The sequence below is a fragment of the Prionailurus bengalensis genome, chromosome C1 (genome assembly GCF_016509475.1).
Source record: "Prionailurus bengalensis isolate Pbe53 chromosome C1, Fcat_Pben_1.1_paternal_pri, whole genome shotgun sequence".
NCBI classification, from domain to species: Eukaryota; Metazoa; Chordata; class Mammalia; order Carnivora; family Felidae; genus Prionailurus; species Prionailurus bengalensis.
The window spans coordinates 222,403,736-222,425,651 of NC_057345.1; the positions used below are offsets into that span (position 1 = coordinate 222,403,736).

The 21,916-nt window shown below is 45.1% G+C and overlaps 1 protein-coding gene across 6 annotated transcripts in view; it reads left to right on the forward strand.

Moving 5' to 3' along the window:
• The window catches only part of FARP2 (FERM, ARH/RhoGEF and pleckstrin domain protein 2), a 108,216-nt gene that overhangs the window by 12,235 nt on the left and 74,065 nt on the right, over positions 1 to 21,916 (forward strand). For all 6 annotated transcript variants that reach the window (XR_006296978.1, XM_043578429.1, XM_043578431.1 and 3 more), the window contains exon 2: positions 3,030 to 3,261. Coding sequence is in view for 5 of the 6 variants with exons in the window: in XM_043578429.1 (XP_043434364.1) it covers positions 3,058 to 3,261 (204 nt within the window). In the remaining variant the exon portion in view is untranslated. The remainder of the gene's footprint in view (positions 1 to 3,029; positions 3,262 to 21,916) is intronic.

Here is a 21,916-nt window from a genome sequence, read left to right on the forward strand (position 1 = left end):
CTCAGAAGGACCTGCTCTCAGTGCCTCAGGGTCAGTAAATGCTGTGAACTAACCAAGAACTTGTTCTCCTCTGTGTGCACATTAGAGACGCCTTACAGGTGGTGTCTTCTTTGTTCACATCCCATCAATTTTGCATTAACTACTCACATCGGTGAAATTGAAAAAGCTCATCCTTCTGGTTCTCAGAATCTCATCCCACATTTAATATTAGTGGCATGAATATTAGTGATTTTCCAGTGTTTTCTGTTTGTGACCATAGTCTGTCTTTCGCTGCTCAGGCCTGTATGGTGCATTGCCTGACGAGGCAGTTCATGTTCCTTGATGACACTGCTGTGAATTAAATAAATACTTAGCAAACATTCACAGTAAGAATTTAGTTCCTGCTGTCAGGGTGCATACAACCCGGAGAGGGGATTCGAATATGGTGGGTAACTGCTAACCTGAACCAGACCTGTGCCTGTCCACGAGAGGCAGCCCGTCCTTGTGCAAGAGTGGGGGCGGGAGGTGTATTTGGCAAAGTGACACCACCTTGTCACTTTGCTCATACCGTTCTTGGTTCACTGTCCCGGGAGGTTTTAGCTTTCTTGTGCTTTGCCTGCTTGTTGGACAGATCACACGTGTGTGGAAGTTCTTGCCCACGTGGGCTGGAGACCTTGTCTTTGCTGGGGAGGGTTTAAGTGTGTGGTAGAGGTGGCTCAGCGGGTGACTGAGAAGTTTTTAAACTTAATTCAAGAGACAAAACATTCATGAAATGGTTCTTCTTGATAACAAAGTAAGCATGGAACGGATGAAAGGGCCAGGGGAGCCAACAGTTAGGTTGGCACATGAGGGAATGGACCGGAAATTTAGATTAATTCTCTAAGAAATTTACCGCACATTAGTAGAATGCTTGTCAGAGGTAAGGGAGTGAGGTAGTTTTCCCAGCAGCTCCACTCTTTCTTTCTTTTTTTAATTTACTTTTTTATTTTTTTAAATTCACATCCTAATTAGTTAGCATCTAGTGCAACAATGATTTCACGAGTAGATTCCTTAGTGCCCCTTCCCCATTGAGCCCATCCCCCCTCCCACAACCCCTCCAGTAACCCTGTTTGTTCTCCGTATTTAAGAGTCTCTTCTGTTTTGTCCCTCTCCGTTTTTATATTATTCTTGCTTCCCTTCCCTTACGTTCATCTGTTCTGTGTCTTAAAGTCCTCATATGAGTGAAGCTATATGATTTTTGTCTTTCTCTGACTGACTAATTTCACTTAGCATAATACCCTCTAGTTCCATCCACGTAGTTGCAAATGGCAAGGTTTCATTCTTTTTGATTACGGAGTAGAACTTCATTGTATATGTATACCACATCTTCTTTATCCATTCATCCATCGATGGACATTTGGGCTCTTTCCATACTTTGGCTCTTGTCAGTAGTGCTGCTATAAACATGGGGGTGCCCGTGTCCCTTCGAAACAGCACACCTGTATCCTGTGGATAAATGCCTAGTAGTGCAATTGCTGGGTCATAGGGTAGTTCTATTTTTAGTTTTTTGAGGAACCTCCATTCTGTTTTCCAGAGTGCCTGCACCAGCTTGCATTCCCATCTGCTCTTTCTTGAGTAAGCGTCTCGAATTTGTTTTTTGTCATACTATGCTTCACTGATCAAGATTTTTCTTTAAGTTGACTTTCAAACATAAATACACATATTTAAGAAGTAAATTTGTCATAAATAGAGAGTAGCTAGATTAATACAAAGGAAAGCAAGCTGGTATTATTAGATTCTAGCTGATACTCAGCCTCTTTTTTCTTTGTAAAAACAATGACGTGATTGGGGCGCCTGGGTGGCGCAGTCGGTTAAGCATCCGACTTCAGCCAGGTCACGATCTCGCGGTCCGTGAGTTCGAGCCCCGCGTCAGGCTCTGGGCTGATGGCTCAGAGCCTGGAGCCTGTTTCCGATTCTGTGTCTCCCTCTCTCTCTGCCCCTCCCCCGTTCATGCTCTGTCTCTCTCTGTCCCAAAAATAAATAAACGTTGAAAAAAAAAAATTAAAAAAAAAAAATGACGTGATTAACCCTATTCAGCTTTCTAGCTTGAAGCTAGAGAAGTTTCCATGGCATGCCATGGAGGACTGGAAAGGGCGGAGGGCATCGCTTGTGTGCTGGTGTCTGCTTAGCGGGCAGCGGGTGCAAGAACATCGTGAGAACAGGTAAGTGGTGCTGGGAACGGCCTGGCCTGGGGCCAGTGCCCCTCACATCAGGCACACAGCCCTCATGTTACTCTGATGGCCTCCATCCAGCCTGGTAAGACACCACTTACAAAACTGGGAAGCCTGAACCCGGCCCAGACCAACCTGGGCTGTCCTCACCTGGCTGTCCTCACCCAGCACAGGGAGTGGCCTACTGAATGGTGCCCGTCGTGCACTGCACTTGCTGTGTGGCACCTGCTCCTCTTTGCTGAAATGTACCATCTGTCATTTAACAGTGTACCATCAGCACAGCAACTCTCTGGGCTGCTGGAGCCCAGAGGATGTACCGGGGGACTCCAGGCGGCCAGACGAAGGCACAGGCCACTGTTGGATGAGGTCTTGTGAGTTACATGAGAGGATGCATTGCCTGGCTTGCAGAAGCACCAGGAAATAGTGTCTTTGTGAACAGTACTTGTTATTTTGTGATCCACCGATCCATGTATGAGTAGAAGGCAATCTTGTTTAACTCTTTGCTTTAATGTAACTTAAGACACCTAGAAATTGCAAAATTAGAGCAGAGAATTCCTGGGCACCTGATTTTTTTAAATATCTAAATAACTTTGGGGGCGCCTGAGTGGCTCAGTCGGTTGAGCATCCGACTTCGGCTCAGGTCATGATCTCACGGTTCATGAGTTCCAGCCCCACGTCAGGTTCTGGGCTGACAGCTCAGAGCCTGGAGCCCACTTCAGATTCTGTGTCTCCCTCCGTCTGCCCCTCCGCTGCTTGCACTCTGTCTCTCACATTGTCTCAAAAACAAACAAACATTAAATGACTTTCAATGACTCTTTGGGGTTTTTTGTTTTGTTTTAGAGTGCTCTTCATTCTTAGCTGATGAAGAATGGGGGAGATAGAAGGAACATACAGAGTCTTGCAGACTCCAGGGACACGCTTGGGCGCCCAGACCCCAGGGGGAGTGAGCACCCTCGAACCTGGGCAGAACCTCTTGGCAACCGCAGCACGGGCATCAGCCAGAACACAGGAGAAGCACCTTCACCTCCGAGTGAAGCTGCTGGACAACAGCATGGAAATATTTGACATTGAGGTAAGTAGTGATATTTGGAGGCATATTTCCTTATACTTTCTAAAAGTCAGGTATGATGAACCACATTCCATTTTGCTGATCAGACTTGGCCTATTTATCAAGCTGACCAAGGGTGGTGTTGGTAACACTAAGATCCTTGGAAACAGTGATTCTGAGTTTCTCCTTTTATTTGAAAAGTGATATTCTCCTGTCTTTCCTTTGAAATTCTGATACAACATGGCCCTTCTGTTCTTCAGAGAGGCTGGCTGACTGCTGTGGAGCATGGACTGGACCCATCCAGATCTGCCCACTGTGTGTCAGCTCCTCTCTGAAACATGGCGGTGATTGTAGTCCCCTCTTCTCAGGGGCTGTGGCAAGGACGCGTGCAAAGAGCCTGGCACACAGGTGGTGGTGCACAGTAACATTCAATTTGTTTTTCTGTATCAACAGATACAGAAAACATAATAACGTTTTTATTTTGAAAATTTCCGGGGCGCCTGGGTGGCGCAGTCGGTTAAGCATCCAACTTCAGCCAGGTCACCATCTCGCGGTCTGTGAGTTCGAGCCCCGCGTCGGGCTCTGGGCTGATGGCTCAGAGCCTGGAGCCTGTTTCCGATTCTGTGTCTCCCTCTCTCTCTGCCCCTTCCCCGTTCATGCTCTGTCTCTCTCTGTCCCAAAAATAAATAAATGTTGAAAAAAAATTTCTTAAAAAAAAAAAAAAAAAAAAGAAAATTTCCTAACAATAGATTGCACTGATAATGTTGGCAAAAACAAGTGAATATAGCAAAAATGTGTAAATGTATCATATAAGTGTATGTGTGTATATATGTATCTAATCAATACTTTTTAGACCCACATAATACTTTAGAAAACACTGATTTTCTAAATGGTGTTAGAATGAGTGTGCTTTTTAAAATTATTTATTTTATATGTAATGCACAAAGATAGTCTCTCTTCTCTAATTTTTTCATAATGGTTTAAAGTAATATCTTTAGAAGTTTTTTCTGCTCTTAATGTCACAAAAGGAAGGACAAGAGAATGAATTTAAACTTTAGCAGGAGGCTTATTTGTGCTTAGAGATTTCTGTCAAGAAGTCAGGATGCTACACAGAAACTCAGATTACTGAGCTGGGGGCCAGGCTGTGATGACCCTAGAGGAAACTTCTTGGGGGCTCTGGTGGTGCCTAATTCAGAACGCATTGCATGGGAAGGGGAGGAGGGAGTGAGGGAGGGGGTCAGTGGTGGGGAGCTGGAGGTCAGGGCTGTACCCCAGTCCTCTTGCCTGGGGTCCCAGGCACACCAGCCTCTCTTGCCTCTCCTGCTTGAGTGTTTGATGGTAAGCGTCTAGTGCATAGATTCATAGTGTCTGAATTCAGAGGACCCCGAACCCTCCTTTTAAGGTCTTACCTGAGGAGGAAATTGAGTAGCATTTCATCAGGGCAGTAGTAATTGAAACTGGTAGGACCTGTCTGTCCAGCTTCCCAGGTCACTCCCGTGTTGCCAGAGGCAGCCTTTGCTGGGAAGGTAGTCCGAAACAGGCTACCTTTGAATGCTGGAGAGCTAGAGGCTGGCTGTGGGCTCTCTTTGGCAGCATTTCCCAGCCCCGCATGGTGCTCTTTGATGAGTCACCTGCAGGAAATGGGTTAAAGGTGTGCAGGGCTAGCTGGACTCCCAGATCTTTTCCAGCCAGTGCTCTCAAGAGTTCCACCGTTTAGCCGTCTTCTGATAGACACACCCACTATGGTCTAGGCTTATAACGCTCTCAGAATGTTCAAAAGAAAGAACGGAGGGGAGGGGAGGGGAGGAGAGGAGAGAAAAGAACACAAAGAACTGAGCTATTCAGAGCTTACTTTCAGAGCATCTTTTTTTATCCTGCCTAATAGTCTTTATCAACTAAAACTAGGCCCAAAAAAGAAGAAAGCACATATTTATTGTGGAGTCATAAATAACACATAGCCCTTCTCTGATATACACGCCATTGCTAAGTGTCTGGATTGCTTTATTCGTCAGCATTCAGAAGTGGCATTTTGTAAAGGTTTCACCATATTTAGAACTTGTCAGAGTTGAGTAGGTTGAGATTATTGTGTTGGGGAGGAAGAATTTTCTCTGCCCTTCCAGATCTGTTTGGTTAGACCAAGAATCAGATTGACATGAGACAGATCAACCGGCAAACATCCAACTTAATAGCATATGTATAGGGAATCCACAGAGATGGAAATTCCTAACACAGGCAGCACGATGCTTATATGAGCTCAGGAGGGGGGTTGGGCCTGGGACAGGAAGGGGAGAGGAGATGTCTGGGAATAGGGGTTGACTGTCGTGCAGATAAGTGTCTCAGGTGAAGAGTCTTTGTTAATAGTTCTCTTCCTGGTGCAGACAGTTAGTTGGGGGGTGGGGGGGGGGCGGGCGGTGAAGAGCTTTTCCTGAATCTGCTGGGTTTTTATTGCTTTTAACTCAAAATAGTGTTCATGCCACAGTGGCCCATCTTGGGGAGGCCTGCCCTTGGCCCCTATAGTTGCTTCTGTTCATCAGATGGAATCATCATCTTCACTTCCCTGCAGGTTGATATTTTGGTAAGCCTGTCGGAGTCACCAGAAATTGCAGAATCACATTGCTGCCACATACCCCGAGTTGGATGGAGTACTTTTTGAATGATGTTACCCACTAACGCATGCCTTTTAGGAGGAGTTAGAATTCAGTATATTTTTTTGCGTCATTTGTATTCAGCTTCCAGGTACCCTGTCCTCTACAGCCCTGTCAGTGGATTTTGTTAAGTAACAGACCACTCTAAAACCTTGTAACTTCAAACAGTAAATATCAAATGTTTCCTGCATGTTTGAGCGTTGGCTTGGGAGGGTCTTCTGGTCTGGGCCGGCCTGGAGGGCCTACCATGTCTAGCACCCCAGCTAGAACCTCTTTCCACCCTCCAGGGAGCTAGCTTCAACTTATTTGCACCGTGATGGAAATGTTCTCAAGAGTGGAAGCTGCCAGGTCCCTGGATGCTTGGGGTTCATGTGCTGTAACGCCTACCAAGTTTAACTGATCAAAGCAAGCCACCAGGCAAGCCCAGATTCAAGCAGGAAGAGTGGGGAGCAGTAGAGCTACCTCGTAGCGGGAGTGCCAAGGAATTTGTGACCATTTTATTCGGTATACCACAACGGCTGTTGCCCGTGGATCAGGAATGCATCTCTGGAAAGATGACTGTCTCTGTGAAGTTCTAGTATCTCCCATCAGTGGGCTGGTCTCGTTTGCCGGGCGACATGCTTTGTGGGGCCTGCCCCAGAGCAAGCCACGTGGCCTTGCTTCCCCCATACCCCTCTGTGAGATTCTGGTCCAAGAACACAGGCTTGTCCTGATCCATTCTCCCCAGTGTCTCCCATGAGCCATGGCTCCAAAGATGTAAAAGATCCAGAGACGGAGGCTGGTCGCCCCTGGGGCCCCATCACTGATCCACCACTGTTGTTCCTTGACCGCTGGTGACCAAACTGATGTGAGTTCCCTCCTTGGTGAGTCACACATAGAAACTCCACCAGGTGAGTTAGCACACGAAGAAAACTTTATTTGCAGCAGAGAAGGAGATCACGGGAAATAACTTCCAAAGCCGTGACCCTCGAGCAAGGGTGGCTGGGTTCCTTTCATTTAGGGTTAGGATGGAATATTCAGAAAGGGGAGCCTCGTCATCCCGTGGAGAGGCGGGCACGCGGTCACACACGGGCCTTAAGGAAACCTTCCGCATACACACACGCTGTGTGTTGTAGAAATGAGGCTTGGGCTCTTCCTTGGATGGAGGATGGAACGTGGTAATTAGGTGAGGGTAACTGTCGGCGGCTCCGTGGGTCACTCCGTGGTCCGTCTGTGCAGGCGTGAGTCGGGGGTTCAGCTCACACTGGTCTGGGTGGTCTGGGCGGTCTGGACCCCCAGAGCTCTTCGCCCAGACTGTCGTTACTGCTTGGGGGAAGTTTGAGTTTCCTCCACGGGATGCTTTACCTGTCGGGTCTTGTGCCTGAATGAGGAGATGAGGGGGAAGGAAGGTCTTCGGGAAGAATGGGGGATGAAGGTCGGGGGGACAAGCGGGTGGCAGTAGAGCTCAGGTCTCAGGGTCCTGCAGGTGACACTCGCTCCGCCACCCTCTGCCCTTTATATCTGAGCTAAGAGACACAGGTTGTTGTCTGGGATGGCGCACACTCGTGGTATGGGCAGCAGGCCCACAGTGCACAGATACCCCCGGCTGGGTCTTTGTTGGCAGCACAGAAGGAAGGTCTTAGTGAAGCCACCCCCTGCCCCAGAGCTTGTCTGAGGTCTCTCTCCTCCTGGAAGGCAAGTCCCAGAGACAAGGTTTTGTCTGAGGCTCTGCCGAGTTATTGGTGTGGCACCGTGCTGGCTCGGTAAATACGTGTTGAATGAAGGCAATCAAAACATAGATTGGGTTAACATCCTTTCTTCAAGAGTGTCCTGAATTCTCCCCTAGAGCAGTTTTCTGACCCCAGATTCGAGCGCGTGTGTGTTTGTTTGGGGGTGGGGGGGAGGGACACGGCCACTGGCTCCTGCACACAGGGAGTTTGAATCACTGGCATTGTGTAGAATCCCTAGTTGACGTTGAAGGGACCTTTTTAATTTAGGGAAAATTTTGACTTTTAGTTATTTTTGAAATGCTTCTATGTTGTTCAGTGAAAATACAGAGTAGCTCAGCCCGAAGACCTCCCTGTTGGGGTTCACGTCTCTTCCCGAGCAGTGTGTGCTGTTTCGTGTCTGTCTTAGTAAGTAAGATGGCATTGGCCATCCTCGTTACAGTTTCTTAAGAAAGGCGAGCTCTGCAGGCCCCCAGTTGTATCTCTTTCTCCGCTCTCCCTGGGTGTGCGGACGCACTGCGTGTCACGTCGCTGTGTTGACCGCCGCGGTGACAGCCCATGTTTCCAGCACTCCAACTGCCAAGGAGGAGCTGGGGGGCTCGCTGGGTGTGGGGAAACTTTGTTCCGGCCCCTTCTAGGGCTGGATCACGTGAGCTTGTCCAGTGCTTGTTGCCCGCGAGTCCAGAGGGCTTACAGCCAGAAGCCAGGGTCTGCTCTCGTCCAGACAGGTTTTAGTGGCGTCGATGGTAAAGTCTTCAACAGCCTCGTTGAAGTAAAGTTCACGTCCCACACAAGTCACCCATTTGAAGTGTGCGCTTCCACGAGGCTTAGTGTGTTCCCAGACGGGCAGCTGCAGCGGTCAATTTGAAAACATCTTTGCCGCCTCAGGAAGAAACCTCACAGCTTTTAGCTGCCACTTCGCTGCCCTCGTCTCCTCTCGCTTCAGCTGTAAGCGGACAGTAGTCTGCGTCCCTCCTCCATAGACCGCACTGTTCTGGACATTTCCTGTGAGTGGGACTACGTGTGTTCTTTTGTGACTGGCTTCTTTTCCTGAGCATCACGTTTCAGAGGTTTGTACGTGTGTAGAATGTGTCAGCGCTGCTTGCTTTTCTGTGCCCGAATAATGCTGTGTATGGATAGACCACATTTTGTTTATCACTCGGCAGCTGACGGACACTCCACCTTTAGCTGTTAGGAATCGTACTGCTGTGAATATTCATGTGCAGGGTTTTGTGTGGACGTGTGTGTTTCTCTTGAGTGTGTACCCAGGAGTGGAATTGCTGGGTCACATGGTAACTATTAGAGGAACTGCCACACCATTTTCCAGAGTGGCTGGCTGGGTCTGGGGCTCACCCACCAGCAGTGTGTGGGCCTCCAGTCTGTCCGTGTCCTCCCCTGCACCTGTATTACCTGGTCTCCGAGTTCTAGTCATCCTGGGGGGTGTTAGGTGGTAGCTCATTATGGTTTGAGGTGAAATTCTAGAAGTTTATTTTGAATGGTTATTTTTAATGGTTAAAGAAGGGAAAGTTTTGAGCCAAAAACATGAGAACTGTACCAGTGGACAGTTATCTCCAGAGTGGTTCCTTGGGTAGGTTTTGGGTACTTATGAAGTTAACCCTCTTGCAGAGCCCTGGTACACATATGGAATGAACATTTTTTTTGTTTGTTTTTAAAGTTTATTTATTTTGAGAGAGAGAGAGAGAGAGAGAGAGAGAAAGAGAATATCCCAAGCAGGCTCCAAGCTATTAGTGCAGAGCCCGGCATGGGGGCTTGATCCCAGGGACTGTGAACCACGAAACCATGACCCGAGCCAAAATCAAGAGTCAGACGTTCAACCGACTGAGCCACCCAGGTGCCCCCAGAATGAACGTTTCTACATTGCAAGGTTGTGAGGACCACCAAGAAAGCACAGCTGAGGGCTGGCCACAGTGTCCCTGAGATGAAGCTGGCGAAGAGTGGACGCTGACTTGGAAGATCTGTAAAACATTTTAAAGTTCCCTTTAGAGTTGTCTTGTAGATTTAAAGAACTAAGGACTGATACACTGTATTTTTAAATCAGTTATTTCTCTCACTTAATTCATTTATAAGTAACCACTACTTTGATTACCCTTGTCCATATAAATCGTTCGCTGCCCGCAACGTATACTTACCAGGACTTTGTAAGATAGGAGGTGAGATAACACTTTGTGGCTCTTTCTTCTGATGACTAATGAAGATAAGATACTTTCTGTACAGAAGGCACTTATCTAGTGGTTCCGGGAAAGGAGAGCAGCCTGCACAACGGAGTCTGGGGAGCCATCTGTCTAGGCTTCCGTCATGTCTCATTTTAAGTGACATTTGACATCTATTGATGGGGGTTTTAGCTATGCGAAGGTCAGTCAGTGGCCGGTTTTTTGATCTAGTAAAGTCTTGATTTATTTTCAGTGAGTTAAATGAATTTTGTGGTTTTGAAAATAGAAATCTGGCCTCAGCTCTAGAAGGTCTTTTTTTTTTTTTTTCTGAGCCATAAAAGAAACCATCTGGAAGCCATGTGTCAGCTTGTCTTGTCCTGTGTGCAAAGTCACAGAGTAGAAATGCTTTCAGCTCCACACCACGTTAAGCGTGGAAAGTATCTGAGTGTTGGTGCGCTAGAGGGAGAGGCCTTCTGCTAGACTTCAGGGCAAGATTTCTAAAACAGATATTCTTCTAATTGATAATTCACCACCAGGTTTAGGAACTGATGTGAATTTTAGCTTTTCTGTTATCTGGAAGCTAATAGTGTGGAAAAGGTGATATTTAGTGATTAAAAGAACAATCTGGGGTGTAGTTTGGGTGTGTGAGACCTCACCCACAGAAGTGAATGTTCCGTGCCTTTGCTGGCAACTGGGGAGCAAGTTCTAATGAATATGAGGTTTCTTGATTATTGTTAATCTGTTTGCTCACATTCCCCTTTTCTTTATCATACTCAGAATTTTTGGAGGAGGCTTACTTTTTTTAAAAATTGGAAAAGCTTTAGTTTAAATATGTGACAAGTTGGAGGACAGTGTCTCAGTCCTGAAGTTCCGTGCTAGTTGCTATTCCAGTAAAAAGTTAATGTTTTCCTTCTGGCCAGGAAGAAATAGTCAAAATTCCAGAAAGTATCGTAGCCAGATGTTTGTCATTGCTCCCACATGAACATCCTAAATATGGCAAATAAACCTCCTTAGAACTTATTCTGGTCTGATCTCAGAAGAAAAAGTCAGTAATTCAGCATCTGAATTTGGAGATAATATAGGCTTTATACAAAAGCTCTTATGTATTTCGAGTATATACAGCTATTATAGGACTCTGTCCTAGCCTCAGAACCCTGTTATTTTGTCTGAGAAAGCTGATCTGTTTCTTTGACCATGATGCCCAGGAATGTAGCCAGGTGGTACAGGGCAGAGATGTGGATGTTTTTATCCTCAGTGACTGAGACGTGTCATCAAAGCTGCTGGTGCCGGCTCCCCCCGCCAACCCTAATGCGCGTGTATGCACACAGCTCGAGGTCAGCATACACAGTCTGTTGGATGTGATGTCGACGGAGGAGAAGCTAGACCAGCAAATGGAAAAGAAAAGGGAACTGTTGTCCTCCTGATCTTTGTACCGGTGAGAGTCCCATCACCACGGTTACGTAACAGAGAGTGACCGAGATCTCTCAGTGTCTTGACGGAGGGTCACCTGGACGTGGAATGCCACTTCTTGGGCACCTCAGTTCTGGCAGTTGGCAGTTTTATATCCTATCTGCAGCAGCCCCAGCAGGATCTGGGAATGAGACGGAATGAGCCCCCAGGTGACACAGGTAGCAGCTAACCTCTCCAGCTGGGAGCCTGCTCTCGTGACCACCCCCGTGCTGTCTCCAGAAACCTTGTGCTCTCTCTCTTTTTTTTTTAATTTTTTAAACGTTTTTATTCATTTTTTGAGACACAGAAACGGTGCAAGCAGTGGAGGGGCAGAGAGAGAGAGAGAGAGGGAGGGAGACAGCAAGACAGAATCCGAAGCAGAATCTCGAACTCACGAACCATGAGATCATGCCCTGAGCAGAAGTCAGACGCTTAAACTGACTGAGCCACCCAGGAGCGCCACCCTGCCCCGTGCTCTCGTCTTACCCCAGTGATACTCTCATTTCTCGTCCCGAATGGTTCTGCTTTGGCTTGTTCCTAGAAGGCTGAGGAGCTGAACATATACCTAATTTACTGACTTGGCCTTTGACCCATGGCTCCCTTCAGTTCTTTTCACCTCTTCCCCAAAATTTCAGATGCCTGCATTCTTGGCCCACCTCCCCACAAGTAGGTGACCCACTTGAGGGTGATGCTTGCCTGATGAGCTCTTCTTTGGGGCCCCCTTGCGCAGCATTCTTGGTCCCCCTTTCCTCGGCCAGCTTCTTTCTCTCTGTCCCTAAAGAATCACCACACAGGGGCACCTGGGGCCTCAGTCAGTGGAGTGTCGGACTTCAGCTCAAGTCGTGATCTCAGTTTGTAAGTTCAAGCCCCACGTCGGGCTCTGTCCTGACAGCTACGAGCCTGGAGCTGCTTCAGATTCTGCGTCTCCCTCTCCGTCTGCCCCTCCCCTGCTCCTGTTCTGTCTCTCTCTCAAAAATAAATAAACGTTAAAAAAATTTTTTTTTTAATGAATTGGTTAGTCCCTGCAAGGGACAGCCTTTAAAAAAGAAAAAAAATCACCACACAGGGCAAGTGAGAACCAAGTTTTAAATCTCAACCCTAGGCCTCTTGACGGCGTATAGAAGTGCCTTGTTCCAGGTCTGGGGACAGCTTTGATCAGGTGACCCATCCGGAACTGTGGGATGACATGGTCCATGTCTCCTCCCACTGGGGCCATGTGGGTTGCAGTTGAGGGCAGTTCCCAGAGGCCAGAAAGGCCCAAAGTCCTCCAGTGCAGGCCTTCCCTCGGCTGCCCTGCTAGTCCCTGTTGCCCTGGGCTCAGCACAGTGTTTTCTGGATGCACTAGAATTCAGTCTTGTTCTGTTGGGAACACTGAGGTTGTATATGTTGTCGTGGGGACGCGTGTGGGTTTCTCGAGGGTGTGTTCCTAGCATAGACTTTGTGGTTGTGAGATGTGCCCATTCTGGCCCTGCCCAGGTCATGCAGGACGGCTCTGCCAGCCGGTTCTCCTGTCATACGTTCCCTTCCTGGCATATGTGCCCCCGGCCCCCGCTCCTGGCATACGTGCTCCCCGGACTGTGTGCCTCTCTCCCCTCCTGTCGAGCTGTCCCCTCCTCCTCTGTGGAGGACTCTTACCCTCTCTTACCCTCCAGTTCCATCCTCCTGCCACCGGCTTGACAGGAGGGACTTGTCCCTCCTTCCTGCTGCTACAGCCTCCAGGGGCCTCGGGACCGAACCGCAGACTTGGCTTACAGGGTATTGTTGGCAGGGGTCTCAGGTGATTCTGGGCAGGACCAGGGCCTGTGGCTTTAAGAAGAGTTGGTGTGTTCTGGAACGTGTACCCTCCCCACCTGATTCCAACCTTTGTGCCCTTTTCTCCTGGCCCTGTCCTTCGTTCATTCATTCGTTCGTTCATTCTTCATTCACCCACCCACCCATCTATCACTGAACAAGATTCAAAAACCCTCTTCTCTGTACCAAGAAGGTCCAATGTTGTTTTCACAGCCAACTTGGAATGTCTTCCTGTGGAGCATTTCTAGAGCACACCAGCCCCACGGTTCATTATCAGTGTTAATGGTCACTTCCAGATCCAGAAAGAAACCAAGGTTCTCCAGAAAACTAATTGTAGACTTACAATTTTCTCTTTTTTCAAAGAGAGCATTCTGCTTGTTTACTTCTTGTATTTTTTAAGTGTATTTTTTTTTTTTTTTAGTAATTTCTACCCACAACGTGGAGCTCAAACTCACAATACCAATGTCAAGAGTTGCACACTCTTCCAACTGAGCCAGCCAGGCACCCCTGCATTTTCACTTCTGTAGAGTGTTTTGTACATTTTTTATTACTCTCACACGATGACGTGCTCACTGGGGTCAGTGTCCACAGAGAAGCTGTGCTCTGGCGAGGTCCCTCTCGCTTCTCTGCTGCTTGCTGAACTGAGTGTGGCTGCAAGACCAACCAGGATGTCACTTGGGGTTCCTGATGCTCCTGGTTTTAGATGGAACTCATCTGCAAAGTAATTCAGTTTCTGTCATACAAATAATTCGTTGTAGAGAAATAGAAAAATTTAAGTGATCCATGACCAAAGATAACTACCCAGAGGGAACAGCCATTCACATTTTTCTGAATATCTTTCTTTTACTTTTTACCTACCACATATATTAAATAAAATTGGAATCAGATTTACATGCATTTTTGTAGTCTATTTTTAAATTTAATGCACTGTGAATATTTTTCTGTGTAATTACTCTTTAAAAAGTTTTTAATGGCTACAAAGTTTTCTGCTTTCAATTTCTCTATAATAAGTCTTTATACACATTCTTGATTGTTTCCTTTAGATAAATATGTACAGTGGCAGTCCTACACCAGAGGGTGTTACGCATTTTTGTGAGGCTGGGACAGGTGCAGTGAAATCACTCTCCTCCGCACCCCCAGTAGTGCTCACCAGCGCCTGCTTCTCCCCCTTCGGCAATGTTTCTTACAAGATTTTTTTTTTTTTTTTGCTATTTCTTTCTTTCTTTTTTAAATATTTAGTTAGTATGTAGTACAGCAATGATTTCAGGAGTAGTTTCCTCAACGCACCAGACCCACTTAGCCCATCCCCCCTCCCACAACCCCTCCAGCAACCCTCAGTTTGTTCTCTATATTTAAGAGTCTCTTATGTTTTGTCCCCCTCCCTGTTTTTATATTATTTTTTCTTCCCTTCCCTTGTGTTCATCTGTGTCTTAAAGTCATCGTGTGTGTGAGATCATATGATAATTGTCTTTCTCTGACTAACCAATTTCGCCTAGCATAAATACCCTCCAGTTCCATCCACGTAGTTGCAAATGGCAAGATTTCATTCTTTTTGATTGCCGAGTAATACTCCATTGTATATATATACCACATCTTCTTTATCCATTCATCCATCGATGGACATTTGGGCTCTTTCTGTGCTTTGGCTCTTGTCGATAGTGCTGCTATAAACATGGGGGTGCATGTGCCCCTTCAAAACAGCACTCCTGTATCCTTTGGGTAAATACCTAGTAGTGCAATTGCTGGGTCATAGGGTAGTTCTATTTTTAATTTTTTTTTTTAATTTTTTTTTTCAACGTTTATTTATTTTTGGGAGAGAGAGAGACAGAGCATGAACGGGGGAGGGGCAGAGAGAGAGGGAGACACAGAATCCGAAACAGGCTCCAGGCTCTGAGCCATCAGCCCAGAGCCTGACGCGGGGCTCGAACTCACGGACCGCGAGATCGTGACCTGGCTGAAGTCGGATGCTTAACCTACTGCGCCACCCAGGCGCCCCGTATTTTTAATTTTTTAAGAAACCTTCATACTGCTTTCCAGAGTGACAGCACCAGTTTGCATTCCCTTCTTATAAAAATTTTTAATAAAATCTCCAGTTTAATGGGCAGGAGCCTGGGGCGCCTGGGTGGCTCAGTCGGTTACACGTCTGACTTCGGCTCAGGTCACGATCTCACGGTCCGTGAGTTCGAGCCCCACGTCGGGCTCTGGGCTGATGGCTGAGAGCCTGGAGCCTGCTTCGGATTCTGTGTCTCCCTCTCTCTCTGCCCCTCCCCCGTTCATGCTCTGTCTCTCTCTGTCTCAAAAATAAATAAACGTTAAAAAAAAAATTTAAAAAAAATGGGCAGGAGCCTGTTTTTTTATAAAACTTCTGGTTTTTTGTTTTGTGGGTCTAGGGAGGATTTTTCTGGTGTTTGATCTGCATCATTTTTTTTGTTTTTTTTTTTTTATTGTGGTAAAATACATGCAACAAAAATGTAGCATCTTAGCCACCTTTTTTATGTTTTTAAATTTATTTTTGAGAAAGGGAGCACATGAATGTGGGGGAGGGGAGCAGAGAGAAAATCCCAAGCAGACTCTGAGCTGTCAGCGTAGAGCCTGACGCCGGGCTCAAACCCACAAACTATGAGAACATGACCTGAGCCAAAATCAAGAGTCAGACAATCAACTGAGCCACCCAGGCGCCCCTTAGCCACCTTTAAGGGCACACGGCTCAGGGGCCTTAAATACATTCACGCCGCAGCACGGCCATCACTGCCGTCCTCTGTGCAGCCCTTTTCTTCTTGTAAAACTGAAACTCTGTCCCCGTGAGACACTGACTCTCCGTCCCCCATCCCCAGCCCCTGGCGCCCACCCTTCTGCTCTCTGTCCCTGTGAATCTGACGACTGCGTGTCTTCTCGTGACTGGCTTGATCACAGAGCATAATGTCCTCGGGGCTCCGCCATGTGGAAGCAGGCGTTAGAATTTGCTTCCTTTTTAAGGCTGAACAATATTCCATCGTGCAGGTGGACCACACCGTGCTCCTCCGTTCATCTGTCAGTGGTGCTTCCATATTTCAGCTGTTGGGGATAACGGTGCTCTGGACGCGGGGGTGCAAACACCTCACAGAGACCCTGCTCTCACTTCCTTGGAGTGTACACCCAGCAGTAGAATTGCTGGATCGTGTGGTAATTCTGTTTTTAACTTTTGAGGAATCCCCGGACTGTTTTCCACATTGGCTGCGCCAATTCACATTCCCACCCACAGTGGGATGAGGGTCCCATTTCCTCACATCCTCTCCAACACTTGTTTTCTGTTATTTTGATAGCAGCCATCCTAATGGGTGTGAGGTGGTGTCTCATTGTGATTCTTGTTTGCATCTTCCTAGTGATTAGTGATGTCACACATCTTTTCACGTGTCTATTGGACGTTGGTAGATCTCTTATGGAGGAATGTATACTCAAGTCCTGTGCCCCTTTTTAAATCAAGTTGTTTGGAGTTTGTTGATGAGTTTTAAGAGTTCTCTATATATCCTGGATATTAACCCCTATATCAGATACATGATTTGCAAATATTTCTACATTGTATTTGAAGTTTAGAAAAAAATAGGAGGTTAAGAGTTAGGGAAATAGCATATACATTGTATTTAAAGGTAAAAAAAAAGAGATGGAAACAAGAAGGAATGCTGGAGACTTCACAGAAGTGACATCTACAGTGACGAAAAGGACAGGAAATGGTGGAAATCACACATGAGAATTTGAGACCTAGGAAACAGACTGTCAGTGTGGGTTGAGCTGTGCTTACTGACCCAGAGGCCCATAGGGGCCGCCTTTGTTCAGCTGGTGTGTTTCCTCAGCACCTGCCAGGCACCCTCGTGGAAGCCGGAAGTGCATAGGTCAGCAGGATGGACAGTGAGCTCAGCCTTCTCGGTGCTTGTTCTGCAGCAGGAGTTTGACAATGACCACGGTGAAACACAGAACACTTAGTGCTCGGGAGAGAGACAAAACGGGAAGGGGACAGGAATGTGGGGTTTGCACTCTGAGATAGCAAGGGAGCGGGGCTCAGACCTCTCTGCTCAGGAAGACTGTTCAAGGTGGTTGGAACAGTGGCCTGGAGGTGCAGGCAGAAATGCCCCAAGGGCATGATGACTGGACCAGAGCCAGGTCAGGGCTGGTGTGGAGAGGAGGAGCAGGACAGTGCTGACCATCAGTTTCGTCCTAGAAGGATTTTGAAGCAGGAGCCCACAGGATTTGCTGTGCAGAAGATGTTGGCCCAGAAACCGAAGAGCCAAGGTGATGCCAGCTTGGGCCTCAGATAGGGGTCATGAGGAGAGCTGCTTTGGGAGGACGGTCGGGAGCTGTTTGGGGACACAAGGAGCCTGAAGTGATCCTCAGCATCTGAGTGGAGGGTCCTTGCCGTGTCCTTTAGTGACCTGCACTCTCATACACAAGGGCAAGGACAGCCATTGCTGTGACCTTCCCGAGATGCCAGTATTGCCCTTGTGTGGTGCTGTGATTGCGTTCATACTGGTTCATGTCAAAGGACGAGTGTCACAAGTGTCATGCTGTGGGCCAGGGAGGCAACTTTTTAAAACTATCCTCAGTCTTTGACTCCTGGTTGCAGTAATTATGGGGCTTTTATTTTTAGAGATTTTGACTAGTCATTAAAGAGAAACATGAAAACACCTGTTGGTGCTTCCAAACTGCTGTTGTTGGAATGCTGTGGAATGTTCTTGTGCACACGTGTTATGCTTTTATGTGTATAATTGTATAGTTTATATAACACAGCTTCATTTTGCCACAGTGGCAGAGAGGATCCCAGCCCTTATTCAAGAGCTTTTTCTGATGATGGTGAAAAAAGAAATATTTTCTTCCTTAATCCACAATCTTAAACACCTGCCTGGAACTAATAACCTTCTCAAAAGCTTCAGTTTAGACTTCTGTGAAATAAGTCCATTGATAAACTGTCTTTCTGAAATAAGTCTCATGTTCCTGATTATGAAAAATACGTTCTTAGTTTTCTGTACTTAAATATTCATAATGTTTCTTCATATCATCATAACTTTACTTTTTAAATTTGTTTCTCACTAATATGTGGCAGTATGCTTTTGGCAGGGGAGCATGTATTGGTATTTGAAACTGGTAAAGTCAGATTTTTATAGCAGAAGAAAAACCAGTTTTTTCCTGTTATAGTAATTTTTGTTAAGACAACTCAGAATCACCTGAAGGCTCTGGACGTTGCTGTTCTCCTGGAAAATATGCTGAAAGATACATGTTAAAAATACATAGTGGGGCACCTAGGTGACTTAGTTAAGCGTCCGACTTCAGCTTGGGTCATGATCTCATGGTTTGTGGGTTCGAGCCCCACATCAGGCTCTGTGCTGACAGCTCAGAGCCTGGAGCCCGCTTCAGATTGTGTCTCCCTGTCTCCATGCCCCTCCCCCCCCTCAAAAATAAATAAAGATTAAAAAATTTGTTTTTAAATACATAGTGAGCTCTTTCAAATCAAACTTCTGTTAAATCAAGAACATTCAGCGCTGTAGTTGCTTGCATTTGGCTTTAATTTACATCAATCTTCCATCTTTTAAAACCACACAAAATAATAAAAATATGACCTAAATGTCATTATGAATGCAAATTGTAATATGAAATGAAATTATAAATTAGGTATAAGTAGTAACATCATAAAAATTGAACTTGTTAGTGTATTAACATAAAAAATAAAATAGGTACGGGGCGCCTGGGTGGCTCAGTTGGTTAAGTGTCTGACTTCGGCTCAGGTCATGATCTCACACTCTATGAGTTTGAGCCCCACATCTGTGCTGACAGCTCAGTGCCTGGAGCCTGCTTTGGATTCTGTGTCTCCCTCACTCTCTCAGCTCCTTCCCCGCTTGTACACTCTCTCACAAAAATAAATAAACTTAAAAAAAATAAAAATAAAAATAGGTACCTTGAGAGAGGACAGACTCTTGCTGAGAACACAGGCTTTACAGTGGGTCAGTTTTTTTCTTACTGGATTTAAATGTGGAGACAAGTAAGAGCACTAGAGAAAGTAAATTGTTTTTGGAACGTTGTTTCCATAAAGTTCTGGAAAAACAAAATTTCCTATTGCTGTAGATTTTCTGCAGTTTAGAAATTAATGCTGTTATTGTTAATTATTCAAGTCAGTTGGGTTTATAAAATAATAACATTTTGTGTGCTTTTTTGTGTTGTCTTTTTGTTTTGCATTTTCTGCCCCAGGAAGTTTCGGTATGTATTTTTTTAATTATGAAATTGATACACGCTCACAGTAAAAAATTCAGTCAATATAAAAGAGTACAGAGGAAAAAAAATTTCTTACTCTTTTACACCCCAAAATAGCCTCTTTGATGTTTTGGTCATATTATCTGTTTAATTCTTCCTGACCATTTTCAGTCTTGTTTATGCACTTATGTGCACACACACACATCATCCATAATATCACTTCTGTCCATGTGATTACTTTAGCACTGAGGAAGTAAATTAGCCATTGGTAATGTGTTCATGTCTATTCCTCATCTCCTGTAATTGTTGTTTTATGAATGTTGACACTAGATTCACTTGTACAGAGATATTCACGGTTATAGCTTGACGAGGACGGCACTGTTTTCCTTTTATAAAATGTCCTCTTTCTTTTGTTCTAGTGCCTTTTTGGCCTAAATGCAACTGTGTATTCTCTAAGTTCAGGTTTCCCTTGCTTTTCTGTTGTTGTTGTTGCTGTTGTTGTTGTTTACAGTATGCCTGGTACACTCATTGCATAGTTTTATTTTTCAATCTTTCTGAATCATTTGCTTTAGATGTCCTAACCTAATGGCCAACATTAAGTATTTACCATATTCTGAGTGCTGTTCTAAAGTGCTTTGCAGGATGTGTTAATTAATTTCATCCTCACCGTTTGCATTATAATTAGTTTTATACTTAAGAAAACTGAGGTAAAGAGGTTTCTTAAAACTTATTACTATGGGACGCCTGGGTGGCTCAGTTGGTTAAGCAGCCGACTTCGGCTCAGGTCATGATCTCACGGTCCGTGAGTTCGAGCCCCGCGTCAGGCTCTGTGCTGCCAGCTCAGAGCCTGGAGCCTGTTTCAGATTCTGTGTCTCCCTCTCTCTGACCCTCCCCTGTTCATGCTCTGTCTCTCCCTGTCTCAAAAATAAATAAAGCGTTAAAAAAAATTAAAAAAAAAACTTACTACTAGAATTTCTAGCCAGGACAATTGGAGAAAATAGAAAAAGAAGAAGAAAAATTTTTAAAAAGGCATCCAGGTTGGAAAGGAAGAAGTGAAACGATCTCTGTTTACAGATGACATTGTCATAATATGCAAAATCCTAAGGAATCTACCTCAAAAAACCCAAACAAAAAACTATTAGAACTAATAAACAGATTCAGCAGGGTTGCAGGATACAAGATCAACATACAAAGATCTTGGGGCACCTGGGTGGCTCAGTCGGTTAAGCGTCCGACTTCGGCTCAGGTCATGATCTCGTGGTTCGTGAGTTCAAGCCCCGTGTCAGGGTCTGTGCTGACCAGTCAGAGCCTGGAGCCTGCTTCAGATTCTCTGTCTCCTCTCTCTGCCCCTGCTCATAATCTGTCTCCATCTCTCTCAAAAAAATAAAACATTAAAAAAAATTTTTTAATGTATAAAGATCACTTGTATTTCTTTATAATAGTAATGAACAATTCCAAAATAAAATTAAGAAAACACTTTAATTTACACATCAAAAAAAATACTTGGGAATAAATTTAACAAGAGAACCTCAAAACTTCTACACTCTCTGGTTATCAACTACTAATTTCTTAAAGAAGAAATCTGTTATAACCCATAAAAAGAGAGTTTTAAAAATCTAATTAGTGACCCGGAGATTTTGAATTAAGCTTTTTTTTTTAATTGAAGTATGCTTGACATACAATATTACATTAGTTCCAGGTGTTTAATTAAACTTTTTAGGGAGTGTCTGGATGTCTTGGTCAGTTGAGCATCTGACTTGATTTTGGCTCAGGTCATGATCCCAGGGTCATGAGATCGAGCCCCACGGCCAGCTTCACACAGCATAGAGCCTGCTTAAGATTCTCTCTCTCTCCCTTTGTCCCTCTCTCCAACTCGCTCTCTCTCTAAAATAGAATAGGGGCGCCTGGGTGGCGCAGTCGGTTAAGCATCCGACTTCAGCCAGGTCATGATCTCGCAGTCCCGGAGTTCGAGCCCCGCGTCAGGCTCTGGGCTGACGGCTCAGAGCCTGGAGCCTGTTTCCGATTCTGTGTCTCCCTCTGTCTCTCTGCCCCTCCCCCGTTCATGCTCTGTCTCTCTCTGTCCCCAAAATAAATAAACGTTGAAAAAAAAATTTTTAAATAGAATAAAATAAAAAGATTTAAAAAAAAAAAAAAACTTTTTAGGAAAGAAGAATCCAAAGAGAATAACCCAGAGAGGCTTTTTCTCCTTCCCAGTATAATTATCAAAATAATTACAAATTCATGAGCCCAACAAAATTCTAATTAAAACACAGTCCACTGATTTGTTTATAGGGTCTAATTATCCTTCCTTTACATTGTCCATCTATTTTCCTATGTTTTAGAACTTAAATTACAGTTGTAGAGTATTTATGTTGAATCCAGCTGCAAAATTATTTACTTGTTTTTACATTGCAGTTTTTTCTAAAAACTAAACATGGTAATACATGTAAAGTCCTAAAATAATTGAATCACTGTTCCTATCTGTATTTACATTTGGCCTGTCTACTAGAAGTACTGATAAATGAGATAGAACCAAATTTTATATTTTCTCTGGAAACCTATATTAATTAGAAAAAAAACCCTACATACTACTAAAAACAAATCCAATAAATCTCACTCTATATTTATGAAAAACATGATTTTTAAAGAGAAATTTTAAACACTAGAACCAAATGTCAAGACACTGAGATTTTTTTTCTTC